This window comes from Eleutherodactylus coqui, chromosome 4 (assembly GCF_035609145.1).
Source record: "Eleutherodactylus coqui strain aEleCoq1 chromosome 4, aEleCoq1.hap1, whole genome shotgun sequence".
Taxonomy (NCBI): Eukaryota; Metazoa; Chordata; class Amphibia; order Anura; family Eleutherodactylidae; genus Eleutherodactylus; species Eleutherodactylus coqui.
This window is the reverse complement of record NC_089840.1, coordinates 259,413,787-259,436,124: the sequence shown is the minus strand read 5'-3', so window position 1 is coordinate 259,436,124 and position 22,338 is coordinate 259,413,787. Positions and strand designations below refer to the sequence as shown.

Genomic DNA, 22,338 nt, shown 5'->3' with positions numbered 1-22,338 from the left:
AAGCGATACCACTAGACAGTAGACCTTTTATCTAGTTGGATTTGGTTCTACTGCTTGTTTTTTTTTCTTCTTTATAAATATGCTGCCTCTTATCTTTACCAACAAGAATATAGTAAAAGTTTAGGAATTCCCTGCTGCATGGTCCAATAGTCTGATCGTCAAAATGCCGTTTTTTAGTATGGTTTGTCAAGTTGACACTAGAAATATTAAAGGGGTATTCCAATGACATTAAGTTTTGCCCTATGTGTAGGATAGAGCATAACTAGTCGATCAGTGGGGGTCTGACCACTGGGACCCCCACCAATCACTTGAAGGCTCTAATTAAAAACTGCCTTGCACGGGTAAGTTGGAAGCAGCTGGCATCCCCAAATGTGCAGTGCAAAAAAAGTCACCACCCCCTAGCAAAGTGAAATCAATATATACATGTGCGCTTCTCCCGTGACTGAAGTGCAAAAGCACATTCAAAACTTTTATATATGGATAATTTAAAAACTTTTTACTATACTGCATTATTTACTAAACTTATGAATGGGAGTTTCTTGGTGCACACTTTCATCAGGTTCTGTGAACTGGTTCCTACTATCGGAGTTCATTTTGTAGGCCCAAACCAAGAGGCGAGTCGGTTTGGTTTAGAGACCATCTGTACGAGGACACATTGTCCAGGCAAGTAGGCTCTCACAATTTGATCAGAATGTGCACTTAGGCCTCATGCACACGGCACGCACGGATTCCGCATGCGAATTTCAACCATGGATGACCGAGCCATTGCGCAAATAACTTTAAATGCTTGCGGGAGATCGCGGATTCACTGGTTTTTCCACACGGATGCACAACGAATCATCAGCTCGGGAAATAAATCGCAAACCAATGGTGCCTTCCCCTACCTCCCTGCCTGGTCTCCAAGCAACCTGAAAAGTATCCGCCTACAAATCCGCAATGCATCTGCAATGTAATTGCGGACCGAAAACTTGTGTAGAGATCAATGGAGGCTGTCCACGTGGAATCTGCGCTTAAATAAAGCATGCTGCGTTTTATTTTATGCTTGCGCAATCTGCAAATCAAATCCACGTGTGTGCGTGCGGCTGAGGATTCTGCATGCTTTCCTACGGGCGACTCAAAACAGCGGATCCCCCGCGAGGGTGCTGATTGCGGATTCCGCCCTTGTGCATGAGGCCTACGAATCTAACACTTAAATGTGTTCGTAGCCTGGTCCGACTTAGATCTGGCGCAAAATCCGGTATAAAATGGCACAGCATGCAGCACTGTTTCGTGCAGGAGATTGCAGTGCAGTATTCCGGAAATACAAAGCACCTCAGTATGGTCAAATGTGGTTTTTTTTGCATGCCATTGCTTTCCATATGCTTTTAGGATACCACTTTCCTATTCTTATGATAGAACAGGTAAGTGGAAACGCCAGTGTGAGCATCGTCTAACATGCTTTTTCCCATACTTATTACCAAGATTTGGATATACTAATTGATCATAGACTGAACATAGACTGAACATGAGTCAACAATGTGATGCAGCAGCCAAAAAGGCAAACACAATTCTGGGATGTATTAAGAGAAGCATAGAGTCCAGATCATATGAGGTAATTATCCCCCTCTACTCTTCCTTAGTCAGACCTCATCTGGAATACTGTGTCCAGTTCTGGCCATCCCACTTTAAAAAAAGACATAGACAAACTGGAGCAAGTTCAGAGAAGAGTTACCAAGATGGTGAGCGGTCTACAAATCATGTCGTATGAGGAATGGTTAAAGGATCTGGGAATGTTTAGCTTGCAAAAAAGAAGGCTGAGAGGAGACTTAATAGCTGTCTACAAATATCTGAAGGGCTGTCACACTGCAGAGGGATCAGCCCTATTCTCATCTGCACAAGGAAAGACTAGAAGCAATGGGATGAAACTGAAAGGGAGGAGACACATTAGATATTAGACAGCGAGGGGGATCAATGAGTGGAACAGGTTGCCACGGGATGTGGCGAGTTCTCCTTCAATGGAAGTGTCCAAACAAAGGCTGGACAAATATCTGTCTGGGATGGTTTAGTGAATCCAGCACTGAGCAGGGGGTTGGACCCGATGACCCTGGAGGTCCCAACTCTACCATTCTATGACTATACTGTACTATCATTTTATTAATTGTGAGTTGTGGTCCTCACTCGCTGTGGTTTCTGACCAGTATAAAGAACAGTGGAGTTAGGACACAAATGCCTTCATGTAACAGTCCCGTTGTAGTTTATGGCTTTTAGAGCTCTGGACTTGTCCGCCACTCAAAAAATGTATAAATGCCACTTAACCAAAACTTAGTAGAAACAGAATACAGTACTTGGAGAACCTGTATACAAAGTAATATAATCTAGAAATCATTTGATGTAGTATTTGCAAAAGAACCTTTACCCAACAACGCCGGCTCACAAGTGTATTGTGTAGGGTGTTGGCTGTGCCCATGAAAGTGCCTTTCACTTTAATTATCTGAGATCATCTGCATTATGCATCTACCCCTGTAATCCTGTGTGAATTCAGTTATGGTATTGAAAGGATAATGATGTTAGGGGATCAAAAGGTTGAGGATGTTATTAATGACATAAATGTCCCATGTGATTTAATTAATGAGCAAATGTATGGATTACCTTTTGTTTTGCATAACCTTTTTGATATACAAAGTGGCATAATGTAATAAAGCTAATTTTATAATTGGATGCATGCTGGAGATTGGAATTCTATTTTGCTGTGCTAAAAGGTTTAATAAGACAGGCATTATTCTTACCGAATTGTAATTTTGTAAAGTTAACTGTGAAAGATGCATATTTTGAGATGCACTTTGGCATTGTTGGAGGCACGGAGGCACTTCATAAAATTAAGTTGTTTTTGGTGCTTACCTAAGATTATAAATCATTATAATATGGAAGCAGCAATTTACATCACTATGGCGCTTTGTGCGCGTTTACCTTCCTTATTCTGTGATCCATTGCTCTGAAACTTGTGTATTTAGATTGCTTAAATCCTGCAATATGTTTTTCTTGTCGAACGAAGTATACAATAAGTTTTAGCGCGCCGCTGTGTGCCGCCTAACAAATGAATGTAAGACCCGTGTTAATCTTACAGCAAATTGCAGGACATTGACTCAAAGAAAAACAAGCCATTTTTATTATCTGTAATGGCATGTCATCGCATTAGGTCACAGCGTTTTCTGCTCGTGTCGTTTGGTCATTGTTTAACAGCGGCGCTTCACTCTTTGTAATATGTGTAGCTTGAAATTGAACTTCGCTGTCAGAGCCGGGAGGCACATCACCTTTTTAGTCACTTGAAATGCGCTCTTTATTCTAGGGAGGGTACCATTGCAAGATCTAAGTGACCACAGCCCAATCCTTGGAGAAAAAGAGCAGCCAGCGGCACACCGTAGATATCCACAGAGTAGGTTAGGTGCCAGCAACAAAAATGAGCGTTGACCCACCGATCTTCAGTAGCAAATCCAGCAGGAGGAGGAGGTGCAGCACTCAGGAACTCATATCCACTTCCATATATTGGGCTGGATTTGCCACAGCCCAATCCTTGTCTATGCCCTCCTCTACGGACATGTGGCATCCGAAATACCCCTCCCGTTCATAAAAAAGACCTACTGCTGGTTAAGACAACTCTATAGTGGTGAGTAAAGGTACCTATCGGTCGAATAGTCGCTTGAAAGAGCGAATTCAGACAATAGTTGTTCGGTGTAAAAATGGCCACCAACGGGGCAACAAGCGACGAGTTGCTCATCACTTCGTCTCAGCTTACTCAAAAAATGTTGCTGCTTGATCAAAAGTTGTCTTGTGTAAAGTCACAGTAATTTGTTAATAACTTTGCATGGAGATCCCCTCTACGAACGATATGTTGGCAAACAAGTAATGAATAGAGATGAGCGAACGTACTCGGTAAGGCCGATTTCGCAATCGAGCACCGCGATTTTCGAGTACTTCACTAGTCGGGTGAAAAGATTCGGGGGTCGCCGGGGGGCGTGGCATGGCGTGGTGGAGCGGGGGGGTAGCAGCGCGGAACAGGTGGGAGCTCTCTCTCTCCCTCTCCCCCCCACTCCCCTCTGCAACCCCCCGCTCGCCCACGGGGCCCCCCGAATCTTTTCACCCGAGTAGTGAAGTACTCGAAAATCGCGGTGCTCGATTGCGAAATCGGCCTTACCGAGTACGTTCGCTCATCTCTAGTAATGAACAATCATCGCTCTTCAACCACTTTGCCGAGTGACTTTCTGGATGGTAGTTACTCCATGTAAAGGTACCTTTACTCAGTATTTCACTTAAAGTAACTTAGGAAAAAGAACAATGGGCCAAGTGCATTTCCCTACTAGTTCTACCATGGATGCCTTGCCCACATCGGGTTTACAGAGTAATGTGTCTGAACAGGAGTTTCAATTTTGGTTTTAGTCAAGGACTAAAGTTAAGTTTCATTACAAGACTAATTCTTAGCATCATGTTTTTCCAGAGAAACTGTACAATAAACCTCAGGACCTGGTTATAATATATCTAGAACGTTTTTTTGTCCCCAGAGGTCTAAATAATGACCACTTTAAAGGTGTATTCCCAGAATTGACTTCTTTATTTTCCTATCAGGGTCTCACCGTTGAGACCTCCACTATTCCTAAGAAATGGAGGTCCTATGTCCTCCTTTCCACTTCAGTGCACTCCCCATAATGGTAAGGAGGATCTTGAATGGAGTGACGGCTCAGCATGTACATTGCCCTCCATCCAACTCTATGGACTGCCACAGATTGCTGAGCACTTGTACTCCTCTATCTCCAGCAGCCCCGTCGAAAGGTCTAGTTGCCTGTGCATTCAAGCTCCTCCTTACAGCATAGGGTGTAGCGACTAATAGAGGGGACCGCTGACGCCTGTTCTTGGGATTGTTGGGGATCTCATGGGTGTTAAGTTAGTTCTTGGAATACCCCTTAAAATGAGTCCACTGTATTTTGTCCATGACAAATACACACAGTAGACTATCAATTCTATAGAGACCGGTTCTCAGCAGTCATCTCGTTATTAGAGGCAGGATTACATCAGAAGGTAACCTCTCTATTAAAGCAGCCCTGTGGTTCATAGTACAAATGTCACTTTATATGCAGAATGTATATTCGTTTTCATGGTCAGATCTGGCTCTTCTATCGCTGCTGGATAATAGGACTACATCACAAAAAGCTACATCTGCAATACATGCATACGAATGCAGTTAGTTTAGCTTCATGTAACTATTAGGATATGTTCACGCAGTGGTAAGTAGACTGACGAAGGAGGAATAGGTAAGTATAGAATTTTTTTTTTCTTTTTTAATGACAGAACCTCGTTAATTTTATTTCCTCCTCCTTTAGTCACATAAAAGGGGCTGTCCCAAAAAATTGCAGAAAAAGGTTAAATTTACTGATATGAAGGCACAATGGCAGGCACAAGCCGATATAATACCAAGGCCCCTCCAATGTATGTAAGTGTGTGAGTAGCTGTTCATCAGGATTTTGCACCTGTGCAACCTCCCTCCATATACTTTAGCATTTTATCTTTTTCGTCTGCTGCTGGGATTCGGTTTTGGGCAACTTGAACACAATAAAACTAGCAGCAAATGAAAAAGTTTATTTCACTGCCGCAGGGATGCTGTTAAGTAGGGCACATGACTGCTGAGGCCAGTGCCAGGAATGGCCATGTTATCACTCATAGAAACAAAATACCAGTTTTCCTGAAAGTAAGACCTACCCCAAAAATACACCCTAGCCTGTTTTTCAGGAATTTTGAGGATGCTTGAAATATGAGCCCTACTCTGAAATTAACCCCTTGTTAATAAAAAGTCAGTTTAAATGTTGTCCAGGCAGCTATACATGAAAAAAAAGTTAAATCTTTAAGAGCAAAAATTAATATGAAACCCTGTCTTATTTTCGGAGACAACTGGGTAAGTGCCAGAGGGAATATCGCCAGTATACCGCTGCTTCAGTGGTGGTTAGATTTAACAGGTAATAGTCTTTCCATGTAACATTTGCTGTGGCTAGTTTTATTTTATAATATTTAATTTTTAACTCTTGCATAAGCACTTTACTATAAAATGAATTAATTAGAAATCCCATTGTCTATGGGCATCTGCAGCTATGTAATATCGGTAGGCATAAATGACTATGCTTCCTATTGTCTATTTTAGTTGACAAGCATTCTTTCTAAAAATATTGCTAATTTCTTTTATTTTTGGTGAGTAGGAGATTTTCTAAAATGTTGTAAAAGTGTTCTTTCCTTCATCCACGGATATGGAATTAATCAAGAAGGAGGGGCAGGTTCCTGAGGTTCTTAACGGAAAAGGCAGTAAATTACAAAATTAAACAAGTCAACATTTGATGGCATCTTCAAATTAACACTGCAAGAGGAAAAAAAAAATCCGACATCAGTCATTGTCACAGTATCTATCTGTTTAGAGCAGGCTCAAAGGCGCTAATTTGCTTCTCCTTAGTTATGTCCTTGAGAAAACCCCCTTAACTCTTCCTAGCGTGCCTCTTCTAGTTTTCTGGGGGTGCGGCCCTGTCGGACTCCACTTTATCATTGTTTTAATTCACTAATTTAACTGGTTTATTAATCTAGTGTAATTTATTATGGTTTAGCTATGGTTCTTATGAAGTTGCTATTGTAGAAAAATAAAATACATTTAGCCTGTCAAGGTGGCTTGTCTTCTGCATTGGCAGACATGAAAACATTTATTTTGTCTCCTAATTAGAGGGGCAGCAATCACAAACTTTGACAGAGTTCAGCTCTTCAATGCATTGTCTGCCAGCTTCCATAGAGCAAGCTTTATAAAATTCTCTTTAATTCAGGAGCAGAATATCATTAACTTTGTAAGTGGATGAATACAATGGACAAGCAATTTAATTAACTTCTAACATTGGATGTTGGACGGCAGACAAAATGAAATTATGCACATATTTCTCATAGAGGCAGTCAACCTTGAAAGGGGCTTGATTGTGGTGGGTCAGACAGGGGAACAACTTTGTCCAATTATTTCATGTTTAGCTCGGGCATATGAAATGTAAAATATGGTGCTTTGTAAATCAATCATCTCTCATTTTGTGGCAGTTACAAGGGTTTCTACATGAGGGCCGAGACCGCTATGAATAACATGCTAACTACTTTTATCACATGGGATACAAGTGCCCTAGATGTAAGATTATAAAAGGCTTACTGTCTTCTCTTTATGTTTTATTTATATTTTTCCTCTTCCTTGTCCAAGCACAGTAGAGTATATAGATTTTTTAGCTGAATTACTTGTATTCTTAGCATAGTTTATCAGTTGGGCATCATGTATATGTCAAAGCCCGTATGGCTTGTGACCACTTAGAGGGATTCCCATTCAAACCGCATTCTCTTCTAGATGCAAAACCTATAGGAGATGCTTTCCTACTGTGCCTAGCAATGGAACGTGGTCTCTAAAAGCCCCCCATACACATAGTTTTTTGAACCGGCCAATTTAGTTGGGGATGGACAATTCCCAGATGCTTGTGGGACATATGAAGTTGACAGGGAGGAGGATTTCGATGATGTGAATTGCAACACCCGATCCTTTCATTCCCCCCTGGAAATATGCCACCAGAGCTGTCAGGCTGTGGCTCTCTCTATAGAACACATGAATGTTGGACTGAACTGATCATTCATGGTTGACGGGGAGAGAAGTAGGAGGAAATGGTTATTGAAGGTGTATGAAGGCCTTAGTTCAGAATGTAGTGATATATTCTTGAAACTGTTATTCACAAGAATGAGCTTCCGTGTTATTAATGTAAAGAACATGGGTGAAGGCCATTCATCGTATTTCACATCCAGAAGATATAATCACATGATTGCATTTTCCATAGCCCCCAACTCTACCTCTGCTCTAATGGCTCTCCTAATACCCAACAGGCAGTGTGGTCATGTGATTATTTTGGAAGAACCACTATTGTCATTCCTATATAGGCAATCTTTTGGAAAGTATTGGAAGCATTTCCAATAGGTTGGTAAATGCCTTTAGTACTTTATTTGTCAACACTTTACGTAACACTTGGGGAAAAAAATGGTCTGAAAACGTTTCAATAGGACTCTTTACCTGATGGAAGCAGAAGGAGCCATATTTTGGCGTTCGTCAGGCTGGTAAACGGCATATTATTTTTTTCTCTTCGGGATAGAATAGCATAGAAGACGGTGCTGTTCTATACAAAGTGGGAGACCTATTCCTCTTTAGACTATAAAGTAGCATAGAATGCACATTCCTTTCGGAAGATCCTCTCGACCTGTTCTTCCAATGGCAGCTCGAAATGTAGTGTGAACAGAGCCACAGGCAGCATGAACCCGGGGCAGATTTGCACTGTGCCCCCATGTAAGTGTTCTAAAACACTGCAGCATTTCAGAACAAACACTTTGAAGTTTGCCTGTTTGACTCTGGAACGGAGCTGTTGAATCACAGGTGGGCCACACCCATCTGTCAGTCAACATGCTGCAAGTAGAAGAGCTTGGAACAGCCCGCCTCCTTGACCTTAAGAGCTCCATTCTCAAGTCAAACAGGCAAACTGCAAATTGTTTGTGTTCTGAAACTCCCCAACATTTCCCAGTAGCTCTTACATGGGGTCATATCTGTCGCGGGTTTGTGCTGCCTGTAGTTTGGGCAGCATGAATCGAGGGACAGGTTCCCTTTAAAACTCTCCGAGATATTTCTAATCTCGCTTGTTGTCATAAAATCGAAAATACATCTGCAGTAAATAGATCATAAAATATCATATTCCAAAGCCGAAGCGTATAAACTACTTCATTGTGTAATGAACATTGTCTAATTTACAAGGTCCTGATACGGAGCGGGCTTTATTATGTTAACCTTTACCACAAGTTATTTCTATCTTTATTGCACCTTGTTATTCAGGTAGTGTTGAAAAGCTTTTCATTACAGCTAAATGAATTATGTAGATAAGATTAACTCCTCCTGTTCTAGCTGATTGTCAACACATTGATTGGAGGGTAGGGCCGCTCTTTATTAACCTATGGGGTTATTTTTGCTTACCTTGTGTCCCCGCCTGAGATGACTTAATGAAATGACTTACCTTTTGTATGGTCTCTTAGACTACCTTCTGCACGGCACTGTGTAGAACCACACACACAAAGCAGGAGCACAACTATCATTTAATGATATGTACTTTTACTGATAAGTCTAATTCGGGAAATGATTAATTGCTACTCGCCTAATTTGTTTGCAAATAAAAAGTGGTCAAATCTATTCTGATGGTTGATTTGTGTGCAGGACTAGTTTTCTCCACCTTTAGTCACTATTAGGTTTTTGCTTTGCATTCAGGGAAAGTTGATTAAGTGTGGGTGACAAATATACCTTTTTCAAGCAGAATGAACCATATGTTGAAGTAGACTGATGTTTGCAGGGGTAAAAGTCATAGAACAGGCTTTCTGTTTATACTATTTTTATAATATTTCGTTGTATGTATTTTACATTGTGTATGTTTTTTATTGCACGCTTACCAATTGTCCAGTGGTGTATAACGTTTGGTTAGCTACACTTCCTTCGTGGCAATGTTTCTTAGACCACCTAAAATGCCTATAAAACTCTCCTGCTCTTCTGGAGTAGTTGGTGAGTCGGACAGGGCGATAAACCGTATTTCATACTACCTATTCGTCCGGATGGTCTCGGAATCTCTTGAAATAGGAAAGCTTTCCTGTTTTCCTGGCAGAGCAGATAAATTATTGGAAAGGGAGGTGGCTTTTTCTACTAAGATTGCTAACTCCACATGTGTTTAAGCTTCTCTCATTGACTTCAATTGGTGCTGTATAGAATAATAATATAATAATAATCTTTATTTGTATAGCGCCAACTTATTCCGCAGCGCTTTCAGGCATGGATAAATGCAAAACAATACAACGATTACAATATAAGGTACATTGGGTTAGACACAAATGGGTTGAGGGTGGTACAGGAGGTGCAGGGGGTGGGGAAACACAGGCAATAGGAAATATTATGTACAGATCATTTATCAGAAGGCAAACAGGGTGGAGCACCATAGGGAGGGGCGAGGGACTAGGTTAGGAGATTTGGTATGCTTCCCTGAAGAGGTGCGTTTTTAAGGCACGTCTGAAATTTCGTGCATCGGGAATTGTCCGGATGCCTTGGGGTAGAGCGTTCCAGAGGATGGGTGCTGCTCTAGTGAAGTCCTGTAGGCGAGCATGAGAGGTTCGTATTACAGGGGTGTTTAGTCTGAGTGTGTTAGCCGATCGGAGTGAGCGGGCTGGGTGGTGTACTGACAGTAGGGAGGCGATGTATGGTGGCGCAGCGCCATGCAGAGCTTTGTGAGTGAGGTAGAGGAGTTTAAATTTAGTTCTGCAGTGGATGGGCAGCCAATGCAGCGACTGGCATAATGCAGAGGCGTCTGAATAACGACTGGATAGAAAAATGAGTCTAGCTGCTGCATTTAGTATGGATTGGAGTGGAGCAAGTCTAGTGCGGGGGAGGCCGATGAGTAGCGAGTTGCAGTAGTCAAGCCGGGAGTGGATGAGCGCAACCACGAGCGTCTTTAGCGTGTCCGTGGTTAGGAACGGGCGTATTTTAGCAATATTTCTGAGGTGCATGTGGCATGTTTGGGCCAGAGATTGGATATGGGGGGCAAAGGAGAGGTCAGAGTCCAGTGTGACCCCAAGGCATCGGGCATGCTGTCGGGGGGTTATGATGGTGCCAGACACTGGAATGGAGATGTTGAGGGGAGGTCGGTTAGAAGGTGGAAAGACAAGGAGGTCAGTTTTAGAGAGGTTTAGTTTGAGAAAAAGGGAGGACATAGTGTTTGAGACAGCGGACAGACAGTCGGTGATATTTTGGAGGAATGGTCCAGAGATCTCACGAGAGGAGGTGTATAGTTGGGTGTCATCAGCGTAGAGATGGTATTGGAGGCCGAATCTGTGGATGGTTTGTCCAATTGGGGCAGTATAGATAGAGAAAAGAAGGGGACCAAGGACTGAGCCCTGGGGTACCCCGACTGCGAGAGGAAGTGGAGCAGAGATGGAACCAGCAAAGGAAACACTGAAAGAGCGGTCAGAGAGGTAGGAGGAGAACCAGGAGAGAGCAGTATCCTTTAGACCAATAGAGCGGAGCATAGTGAGAAGGAGATTATGGTCGACAGTGTCAAATGCAGCAGACAGGTCAAGGAGGATTAGTAGAGAGTAATATCCTCTCGACTTTGCAGTCATCAGGTCATTTGTTACTTTTGTAAGGGCAGTTTCGGTCGAGTGTAGAGAACGGAAACCAGACTGGAGGGGGTCGAGGAGTGAGTTGTCAGAGAGAAAGCGAGTAAGCCGGGAGTAGACCAGGCGTTCCAGTAATTTGGAGATAAAGGGGAGGTTTGAGACGGGTCGGTAGTTAGCAGCATTAGTCGGGTCCAGGGTTGGTTTTTTAAGCAGAGGGGATATAATGGAGTGTTTGAATGAGGAGGGAAAAGTGCCAGAGGTTAGGGAGAGGTTGCAGATTGTGCTAAGGTGAGTAATGAGAGCTGGGGAAAGGGAGCGGAGGAGGTAAGAGGGGAGAGGGTCGCTGGCGCAGGTGGTAGGGCGGGCAGTGGAAAGGAGCCTGGAGACTTCTTCCTCTGTCGTTGGTTCTAGCGTAGATAGTGAGTAGGTGCTGGATGCAGTGCTGATGAAGCTGGGATCAGGGCTAACCATGCAGTATAGAACATGCATGTAGTCAGCTTGTCATAGTGGTAACTGAATTTGATCATAGGCTGTATGAAGGTAGACCCTATGTTGGCAATGTTTGTGTAGAACACTAGTCTGCTAATGTCTATAGGAGGTCCATTATTTATGGGAGGGGACTTTGCTGGCAATAAGTCTAAGTGCCTTGGATATAAACCTCTGGTGGAGTGTAATATTGGCCATATCGGGTGTTCACTTTCGCAGGAACCAGTTAAACCCTTGAGTGGTACAATGGGGTTTCTTTGACCCCTGCCTTGTTCCTTGCAGTCTTGCACTCTGAAACTGGTATCCCAGACCATCTAGAGTAATAGGTAGCATGAAATACTGTTTATCGTCTTTTCCCACTCAACTGCACCAGAAGAGAGTTTTATAGGTAGTGTAAGAAACATTGCCATGAAGGAAGTGTAGCTAAGCAAAAGTTATACATTACTGTTCAATTGGTAAGCGTGCAATAAAATACAGATGGTAGAACTCATGGGAGGTGGTGAGTTCTGCCTCAATGGACAAAGGCTGGACAAATATCTGTCTGGGATGATTTAGTGATCCTGCACTAAGCAGGGGGTTGGACCAGATGACCCCGGAGGACCCTTTCAACTGTACCATTCTTTGATTCTATGAGATACAATGTAAAAACATACAATGAAATATTATAAAAATAGTATAAACGGCCTGTTATAGGACTGGTGAGTGTAATATTGGCCATACTGGGTGTTAACTTTCACAGGAACCAGTTTAACCTTAGTGTGTTACAATGAGGTTTCCTTGACCCTGGCCTTATTCCTTGCAGTCTTGCACTCTGAAACTGGTACCACATGAGTGTTAAGGCTAGTTTCAGATGAGTGTATTGTACATATTCGTAATATGGGTGTGTTAGAGATGACATTCCAACCATGTGCCATCAGTATTTCATTGGTGTTTGCCTCCTTATTTACTGTCATTGGTTTTATTTTCTACTAGGCAAAAACTGATTCGTATTTACCCAATAGAAAAGAATGCCACTACGTCATACACAGATTTACATTGGCTCCATATTACAGTCTGCAGAATACGAATCAAAGGCGGAGTTAAAATATGCTCATATCAAGGAGGCCTAAAGGGTATCGGTCTTCAGTTTTGACCCTCTGCACTTCATACTACTAAATAGGTATTAGGGAAAAAAGTTCAAATATACCAACAGTTAACATGATAAAGCAAGCATATGTGAAAAAATATTTTTTAATAACGTACCCTATGCTAATTAATCTAGCATCTGCTTGGAATTTCTTCATCTATGAAGTGTTTGAGTGTATCGCCAGCAACCCCACCCAAGCCCCTCCACTCTTGACTGACTTCTCCTGTGTCCTCCAACATCCCATCCAAGAGACTACAGTCAAGAAGAGGAGTTTGGGTGGTGTTGGGAATAACTCAAAACACTTCAGATATGAAAAGAACTCCCATTGGACACTTAACTATTAAGCATATGGCATATAAATCAATAAGTTCATTTTCTTAGGTATGCTTGGTTTATGATGGCAACCCATTGGTATATTTGGGCTTGCGTTCCTGGCACCTATTTGGCAATGTTAAAAATGTCTGGAAGTTAAAACTACTGCCAGATTCCCTTTAAACTAATATGAGCTGCATTTTAAACAACTTGACAGAAGAAGGCATGTCATGGATTATATTGACCCACCTGCTGCCAGGTGAGGTAGCCACCTCTTCTTAAGGTGCTTTTAGGTGGAACGATTTTTGTTCAAACAAGCGAAAGTGAATAATACTGTAGTTGACTAAACCCAAGCCAACGACTGAATGATGAACAAGAATCGTACGCTTCTCGCGCCTCCATTTTATACAGGCATAAAAATCATTGTTGGCTCATCCGCTGATGTGAAAGACTGAAGGATACAGAACGATGCTCATTGAACAAGTCAACGATGAATCTGTCTAAAGAGTGAACGAGCTAGCGGTAATGTCGCTTACTCTCGTGCAAACCAGTATTTGCTCGTCTAAACAAACCTTAAATGGAGAGTTTGCTGTGCATGGGATTGGCTCGCTTCATTCAGAAGTATGGAAGTTACAGAAGCAGCTTATCCTCATTCCCCCTAATAAGAGGTGGTCCCAGAAGTGAGACCCACAACTAATCAGTCATTTAGGGAATAATTTATTGGACATGCCATGAAGATCTACATTGGGAGAACAACTTTTAAGTAATGGCCTTTTTGACAATAGAAGTGTGTTCGCATGGTTTAATCGCCTTTAGAATTTCTGCTACTTCATGTCTATTTCGCGGGGCCAGCCATGATTTTCTTGCACTCTACTGCCTAATACAACAAGTTTTTTTCTATAGTTAATGGTAACAACTGTTCTCTTCTCCTTGGAAAGAATGGAAACATATTGCCTGCTCTCATCTTGTTTTAAGATAATTGCTACATAAATTATGTCTAATGGGAATGAGATGCCTGACAGTCACTAAGAACTGGCTGCGTGCGGTGTTTGGACGATGTAAATGTAAATTTCACACAAATCTGTTGCCGCTGCCTGTTTTCCCGATGTCGTATAATAGGCTGCATCTCTCCTAATGGGAAAATAATGTGTGCTTCTGACAATCTGCTTTTATAAATATGTAAAATTATATTTATTTTTTTTCCCTTAAGGAACACAGACATATAATCAATAATGTCAGATGTGACTGAAATACTGTTGACACACACTTGGGTTGAAGGGACTGGTTAGAGATAAGGACTTCCTGTCAGCGCTGCCCCGACCTGATTAATATTCCATCTATGGCATGTCCATTAACAAATGGAAGCATTGAGCTGTATTGATAGAGCGGGTTAAACATTTCAAAAGTTCTGTTGAACTTTAACTTTCAATATTCATTCGAGCTAATTATAGATTTTATGACTGCATGAATTACGGGTTCTGGGCCATTATAGGCAATCGCTTTGACATATATTTATTTTAATATTCAGACTATCATATTAGCTCGATCTTTTTGCCTGAGGTAATGCATTAAATGTTTGTTCAGAGCAGAAGTAAATTTGGAGAGCTTGTCTGAGTAGATCTGTTTTTGATAGTGTATTGTAGCCTATTGTCAATACCCTTGGGAGGAGAGAAACAGCCACCAACTGCTCCAGTTACATGACTAATGACATGCTGGAGATGCCTGACAACAAGGTCAGACTTCTGCTGTTTTGGATACCAGCCCATTGGTGAGCTGGTCATTAGCAGAAGAACCACGTGGCCATTTCCTTTGCAGTAGGCTCACAATACTCAATACTGGGCTGTTGGTTTAACGTTAATTCAGTTATTCCTGCTTGTAATTAAGGTGAAGTCAGATTTACATTGCCTTACGACTTATCCTTAGGAGTGTTGTGCCGCTTTAGCGGTCCTTCGGTTCATCCGTCCATTCTGCTCGCCTATTGGAGAGTACACCTGGTTGGCAACACCTCCGTAACTTACTTTTTCCAACTTGTCTTAAAGCCCTAGCACTGGGTTCATACTCCGATTCTAAGCCTTTTTTCTTCATTTGGGTTTTCCTCATCCTCCCCCTCCTTTTTTCTGTATTCATCAAGAGTTGACTGGCTGGGGTCCACCACCCAGGACCCCAGCCGATCAGATGCCTGATACCACCACAACACACAGGAGATTGGAGCAGAAGCACTTGGCTCTGACCTCTGAGACTGACCACTACACAGGGTTTGGAATATCAGCTTTTACTCTGTTCACCTGTGTGTTGGGCCATGATTGCTGGTGCGCGACCAACTGATCAGCCGGCATCCCAAGCGGTGGACCCCAGCGAATCAACTAATAGCAACCTATTTTGAGGATAGGGCATCAATAGCAGAATAGAAAGTAATCATAAAAGGAATACATACTATATCGTCTTAGAGAGTCGAGATGCACTTTTGATTTGTGGGATAGTTGGAGGGAACCTGTCATGTACAATAAGCACTATAAACTAAGTTATGGTGCTCAAAGAACAGGTAATGTGGTGTCCGGGGGTGTACTTTCTTATATTTATCCAGCTCCTCGCTTCCCTCGCTATCACCCCTGGAAATTGGCACTCGGTCTGTGAGCGTGATTCTTTTCTTCAGTCAGTGCACATACATATACATTGTTCTCTATGGAAGTGAGCATGCACTGACTGAAGAGTCACGCTCACAGACTGAGCGCTGACGTCCAAGGGTGACGGCAAGTGAACGGGGAGCCGCATAAATATAAGTAGTATACTCCCCGAACTCCTCATTCCTTGTCTTATCAGCACCATAACTTTGTTTATAGTTCCCATCGGAGGTTTCCTATAGTTCCCATCGGAGGTTTCCTATAGTTCCCATCGGAGGTTTCCTATAGTTCCCATCGGAGGTTTCCTATAGTTCCCATCGGAGGTTTCCTATAGTTCCCATCGGAGGTTTCCTATAGTTCCCATCGGAGGTTTCCTATAGTTCCCATCGGAGGTTTCCTAAAAGGCTTCCCATGTAGCTGCATTGTTGCGGTTTTTCTGTGATCATCTGAAAATAGTGGCAAAGCGCAGCATCAAAACCACATTGTGTGGAGTCAACCCGAGTATGTCGCTATGCAATGTATAATTTAGAGGTATTTATTATGTTTCGGCAGGCTTGCTGAATTATGGGTCGTGGTTTAGAAGAACATGCAACTAATAACCTTTTCTTGAAACGGTAAAGGGGAAAATAAAGGCAACTGCCTAGGTCGCCATAAAGTATTCTCATCAATTAAATGTGTCCCAGTAGGTTTACTTGGATTAACTTGTATGTCAAGGAGATGGGTAGGACTTCATGTTGGTGCTTTTGACAAATCAGCAAATGTTTAATTTGTGGATGTGCAGCTTGTCATAAATTATGCAGAATCCACTGAGCCAAGACCACTCTGTGCCAGCTGGGCATCTGTCACTTTTTCAGTTAGAAAAAAAAGAATCCAATGGCGTTGGTAAATATTGTAGTTCCCGGTCTGTGGGGTGATGGCCAGGTCTGTGGCGCTTCATGTTTAAACATAAACTATTATGCTTAGCAAAAATATATAATCTCTGTCAATTGGTTTTATGTAGCCATTAAAGAGATAACTTTTTGTATTTTGCCCTGGTTTTACTTTGTGCCTTCCAGTATAGTTTTTTTTTCTTTCTTTTAACCCCCCCCCCCCCCCCTCCCCTTCAAAAAAAAGGTCACTCATTATGTGGTTATCCCACCGGTACGTATAAGTGAGCAAGTGTCCTAGAAGGTCCCGTGAGTTCAGTTCTAACCAGCTCAGATCTGCTTCGGGGTTATTGATGCATTTTTTAGTTAATTTCTCAGTTTGTGTGACGCATGGATTTACCACTGCAACTGTGTGGTGAGGGGCAGACAGGCACTCATCACAGTTGCTGATGATCACACAGCTATAGTGGAGGAGATCACAGCTCATCCTCCTGACTATATACTTATGGGCTGTAGCTTATTTAAGTGGATACAGAAGATAATGATGATTAAATTGTCCACCCAGCAGAAAAAAATGGTATAGCCTTAACTGATCTTGACAAAGACCACAGTTCCATAGTGGTTGAAACGTTGTACTTTTACTTGGGTGGATTAAAGTTTTTTTTCTATTTTTCAATTATCCCCTTGGATGCTGCTTCCATTTACTGCAGTTCGGTTTATGTATTCTGGGGTCTTGGATCCAGACCCGTCTACGGAAGCGCGCATTTTTTTGCTCTACGGACTCCTTCCTCTCACCATTTGAGGTATTGTGTGTGCTGTTGCCAATTTTTCCATTGTTTGAAAACTAATGTTGGGCTGATGCATCATGAGATTGATTGATTGAAAGTGAAAGTAAAAGAAAATCTCAGCATCTGGATGGTAACTGACAGGGGGCTGCAGTACAAGAAAGTGACTGGAATACACAGAGGTGATGTCCAGAGTCAGGGGCGTACCTAAGGGCTCAGGGGCCCGGGTGCAAAAGTTCAGCTCGGGGCCCCCCCCCCCCTGGGCCTCCACCCCACACTTCCCCGTACCCATACCTAGATCGTGCTGCATACGTGATCTCCCCCTTGGCGTAATTTATCCAAACATGACGCATTTCCTGAACATGATAATTTGTTTGTAGCCCCGCAGGCCACTCTCACACACACCGCTTTTTACCGCTATTAGCGCGGTGTCCAGAGCACCGTACTAACCGTGGTACAACACTCCCATTGATTTTAATGAGCTTACTTAAACCTGCGCTCGAACACGGTGTTTCTAACGCTGTGATTTTCGAGAGCTGTCTGTTCTATTTTTGCGTTGTCGTGGTTTTTAACACACCTCCTCACAATGATGGGGGGCATTAAAAAGCGCCGTCAGACGCTGTAACCTGTGTTCGAAAACGCTGCTCAAAATCCTGGTAAAAATGCCACGATTTCAAGCTGCGTGTTCTGAACACGTGTCTATCTATCTATCTATCTCATATCTATCTATAAACTATTTATCTATCCCATATCTATCTATATACTATCTATCTCATATCTATCTATATACTATCTATGTATCCCATATCTATCTATATACTATCTATCTGCTATCTGTATACTATCTATCTATACACTATCTATCTAATATCTATCTATATACTAGCTATCTATCTAATATCTATCTATATACTAGCTATCTATCCCATATCTATCTATATACTAGCTATCTATCCCATATCTATCTATATACTAGCTATCTATCCCATATCTATCTATATACTAGCTATCTATCCCATATCTATCTATATACTAGCTATCTATCCCATATCTATCTATATACTAGCTATCTATCCCATATCTATCTATATACTAGCTATCTATCCCATATCTATCTATATACTAGCTATCTATCCCATATCTATCTATATACTAGCTATCTGCTATCTATATACTATCTATGTATCCCATATCTATCTATATACTATCTATGTATCCCATATCTATCTATATACTATCTATGTATCCCATATCTATCTATATACTATCTATGTATCCCATATCTATCTATATACTATCTGCTATCTATATACTATCTATCTAATCATCCATCTATCTATCTACTATCTATCTCATATCTATCTATCTACTATCTATACACTATCTATATACTATATCTTTACACTATCTATATATACATTATCTATCTCATATCTATCTATACACTATCTATCTCATATTTATCTATATACTATCTATCTGCTATCTATATACCATCTATCTATTCATCCATCTATCTATACACTATCTATATACTATGTATTCATCTATCTATATACTATCTAGCTATCTCATATGAGATAGATAGCAGATAGATAGTATATAGATAGATGGATGAATAGATAGATATGGGATAGATAGATAGTATATAGATAGATATGGGATAGATAGATAGTGTATATATATAGCAGATAGATAGTATATAGATATGGGACAGATAGATAGTATATAGATAGCAGATAGATAGTATATAGATAGATGGATGAATAGATAGATAGTATATAGATAGATATGGGATAGATAGTATATAGATAGATAGTATATAGATAGATGAATAGATAATATATAGATAGATAGATAGTATATAGATAGCAGAAAGATAGAATATAGATAGATAGATAGTGTATATGTATGTATGTATGTATATATATATATATATATATATATATATATATACATACACATGCATACTATAGATAGTGTGTGTGTGTGTATGTATATATATGTGTATATATATATATATATATATATATATATATATATATATATATATATATATATATATAATATACACACATATACGATAGATAGATAGATAGATAGATAGGAGATAGATAAAGGAGGGAGACGGACAGACACATACATATGCACTTACCCCAGGGCCCGGTCCACTTCTCCTTCATGTGACAGCAGCAGCAAGCCAGCAATTCAGAAGCTTCCCGTTCAGCAGGAAGCAGGATGGGGGGAGCACATGATCCCTGTCATGTGACTTCTTCCCTCCTCCCCTGCCGTCCCATGTGACTTCCTCCTTCTCCCCTGCCGGCCCGCATATTAGGTATTTCAGCCGCACTTAAGCAGTTTAATATATCTCCAAAGGGAGGGGGGTGTACCCAACAACCAATCAGGTCGCTGGAATCGCTCACTGCTGCTTAAGTGCGGCTGAAATCCCAAATATGCTGCCGGCCCATGTGAGTTCCTCCCTCCTCCTCCCTGCTCTGTCGAGCCTTCCTCTCACGCTGGCCGTTCCGGCTGCCGCATGATGAGAATTTTGCTGCAGTCAGAACGGTCAGCGATTAATGCACTAAATGTGCATGTTGGTTATGCAGAGGGCAGCCTCGGGGCCCCCTGAGCGCAGGGGCCGGGTCGCCATGGCGACCCCAGCACCCCCTGACGCTACGCCTATGTCCAGAGTGTGACAGTCAATCAGGTGAGGGGGGCAGGCATGGAAAAATGTGTTTTACTGCAGTGGCCCTTTAACAATAAACATGTTCTCTATCACTTTATATGAAACTCCTTTTAAGAGCTTTAAGACCTTTCTTAAATATGCATTCCTCATTATATTGTTAATAACCGATTTGCTCTCCTTATCCATAAAGGTAATCTAAAGATTCAGTTACGTTGTCCTAGAAAAAAAAATAAAATCGGCCCTTCCCTCCGGTATGCATGTATATCTTATTGCGGGTGCGAGGCGTACTTGTGCCTAAACCACCTTGCATCGCTTTAGGGAAGTAGTGATCCGAATAGCAGTGGTGAAGGATTGCGGAGTGTCTTGCATCGTCTGCACCTCGCATGCTGTGCTGGTCCCATTGAAGACCATGGGCGATGCGAGGCGTTCCGGGGAGATGCCCAAAGATGGGGCATGCTGTGTTTTTGGGGTTTTTTTCACGCACTGCAATGCGAAAAAGAATCGCTCATGTGTATGACCCCATTCAAAAGAATGGGTTTCATATTCATGCAAGATTTTTGTCTCTCGCAATGCACAAATCTAGTGTAATTTTCTCGGCTACATGAAAACTGCCTAAGCAGCCGCTTCATTATCCTCACAGGCAGGATTCTAACGTAACACCTCTGCTGTCAGACCGCATAAGGTCACATGATCGATATACTGCATTGGTGCAGCTCAAACAGATTGGCTGCTGCCATAGTCGGTGTAAAAATTAAAAAGTAGGAAAGGAATACATTTCAGTATCTGGCTTCCCTTAATCAGAAACATGTTGCTTGTACATTCCCTTTAATTGTATGTCCATTAATCTTGTTTTTTCTTATTTTCTAGGCACTTGGGAGCTTTTACTTTCTACACGAGTCTTTGAAAAATGTGTATCAGTATGACTTCAAAGGTAAGGGGCCATGAAACGTACCGCATAGCACTTGTGTAACGTTAATGTTCATAAGCTAGTTTTTACTTTGGTACTTGAGTGGATTTAATATACTGCAATGTTTTATTTACTCTGTTGAAACAAAAAGGGAGCTCCATACCTATGGCCGCCTGCAGACGGCCGGGTCAGATCCCGCTGTGAGAATTCTCGCAGCGGGATCCGACCCGCACCCCTGCAGAGACCACCGTGGCTTGCCTGCTCCCAACGTCTCCTCTTCTCTGTGATGTGCCGGCTGCCGCCCAGCCGGCGCATGCGCAGAGCAGAGCCGGCAAGTCTCTACTATTTCCGCCCATGTGCAGGGGGCCTACCTCTCCGCCTTTATGCCCCTTCACACAGTAACTGTTGATACATATATATTGATGAGCTGAATGAGGCTGGGCAGAAACACAAGAGGCTTGATTTATAATCAAACAATTATGTTGTTCAGATCATTAGAATTGTCGTATAAGTTAACCAACACTAGTCTTACAGAGACACTCTGGCAAAAATACATTTTTCCATCACCGCTTCCCTCACCTCATTGCCTGTCACACTCTGGAGCTCTCCCATGTATATTGCATTCACTTCCATTGCAGTACAGCCTCCTGTCTGATACTTACCAGGCACCATCTTGATTCTGAGATTTTCTCTCCTCCCTTCGGCAAAGCATCACATGACCAGCTAGAGCCCTAAAGCCAGTACCATCTCTGCCTGCTAGGTGGACACTGCCATTACTTTCTGTATTCTATATTCATCTAAATAAACTACAGGCCATAATTATGACAAAAGGAAGAATTAGCTGTCATCTGTGTGACAGGAGCCTCTAATCATCATTAGTAATTGTGATAGGAGTTTCTGTCCCCACCCCTAGTGGGCCATGGATGAATGGCTGTGATTGGAGCATCCAGCGCTGGCTGTGATTGGCTGAGCGGGCTGTCACTCAGCCGACTCAGCCAATCAGAGCAATCTCTTGCTGGAGGCGGGGGATTTCAATCACTGTCACCAGCAAGATGCTCTGGTGGTTTGACAAGTGCCCAGCAGCCTGCACGGAGGTCCAGGGAGTGGCCCCCGGGACACCAATGTCATGACTGCAAGGTGAGTGTTGATTTTTTTTTTTCTCCCAGGTAGTGTAGCTATGGCATTTAACACTGCCAAAAACATGGTACCAAGTTGTGCCGTGTTTTCAGCAGCACTGAAAACGCTGTTCATTCATTTCAATGGGCGACAGACACAGGGCCGGAAACGCTTGTGTGATCAGCTCCATTGAAATGAATGGGAGCGTTGTACAACGTTTAGCGC

The 22,338-nt window shown here is 42.1% G+C and overlaps 1 protein-coding gene across 4 annotated transcripts in view; it reads left to right on the top strand.

The window, feature by feature from the left end:
- INPP5A (inositol polyphosphate-5-phosphatase A) overlaps positions 1-22,338 on the top strand; it is a 401,166-nt gene that overhangs the window by 203,166 nt on the left and 175,662 nt on the right. For all 4 annotated transcript variants that reach the window (XM_066601181.1, XM_066601184.1, XM_066601183.1 and 1 more), the window contains exon 5: positions 20,958-21,021. In XM_066601181.1, coding sequence (XP_066457278.1) covers positions 20,958-21,021 — 64 coding nt within the window. The remainder of the gene's footprint in view (positions 1-20,957; positions 21,022-22,338) is intronic.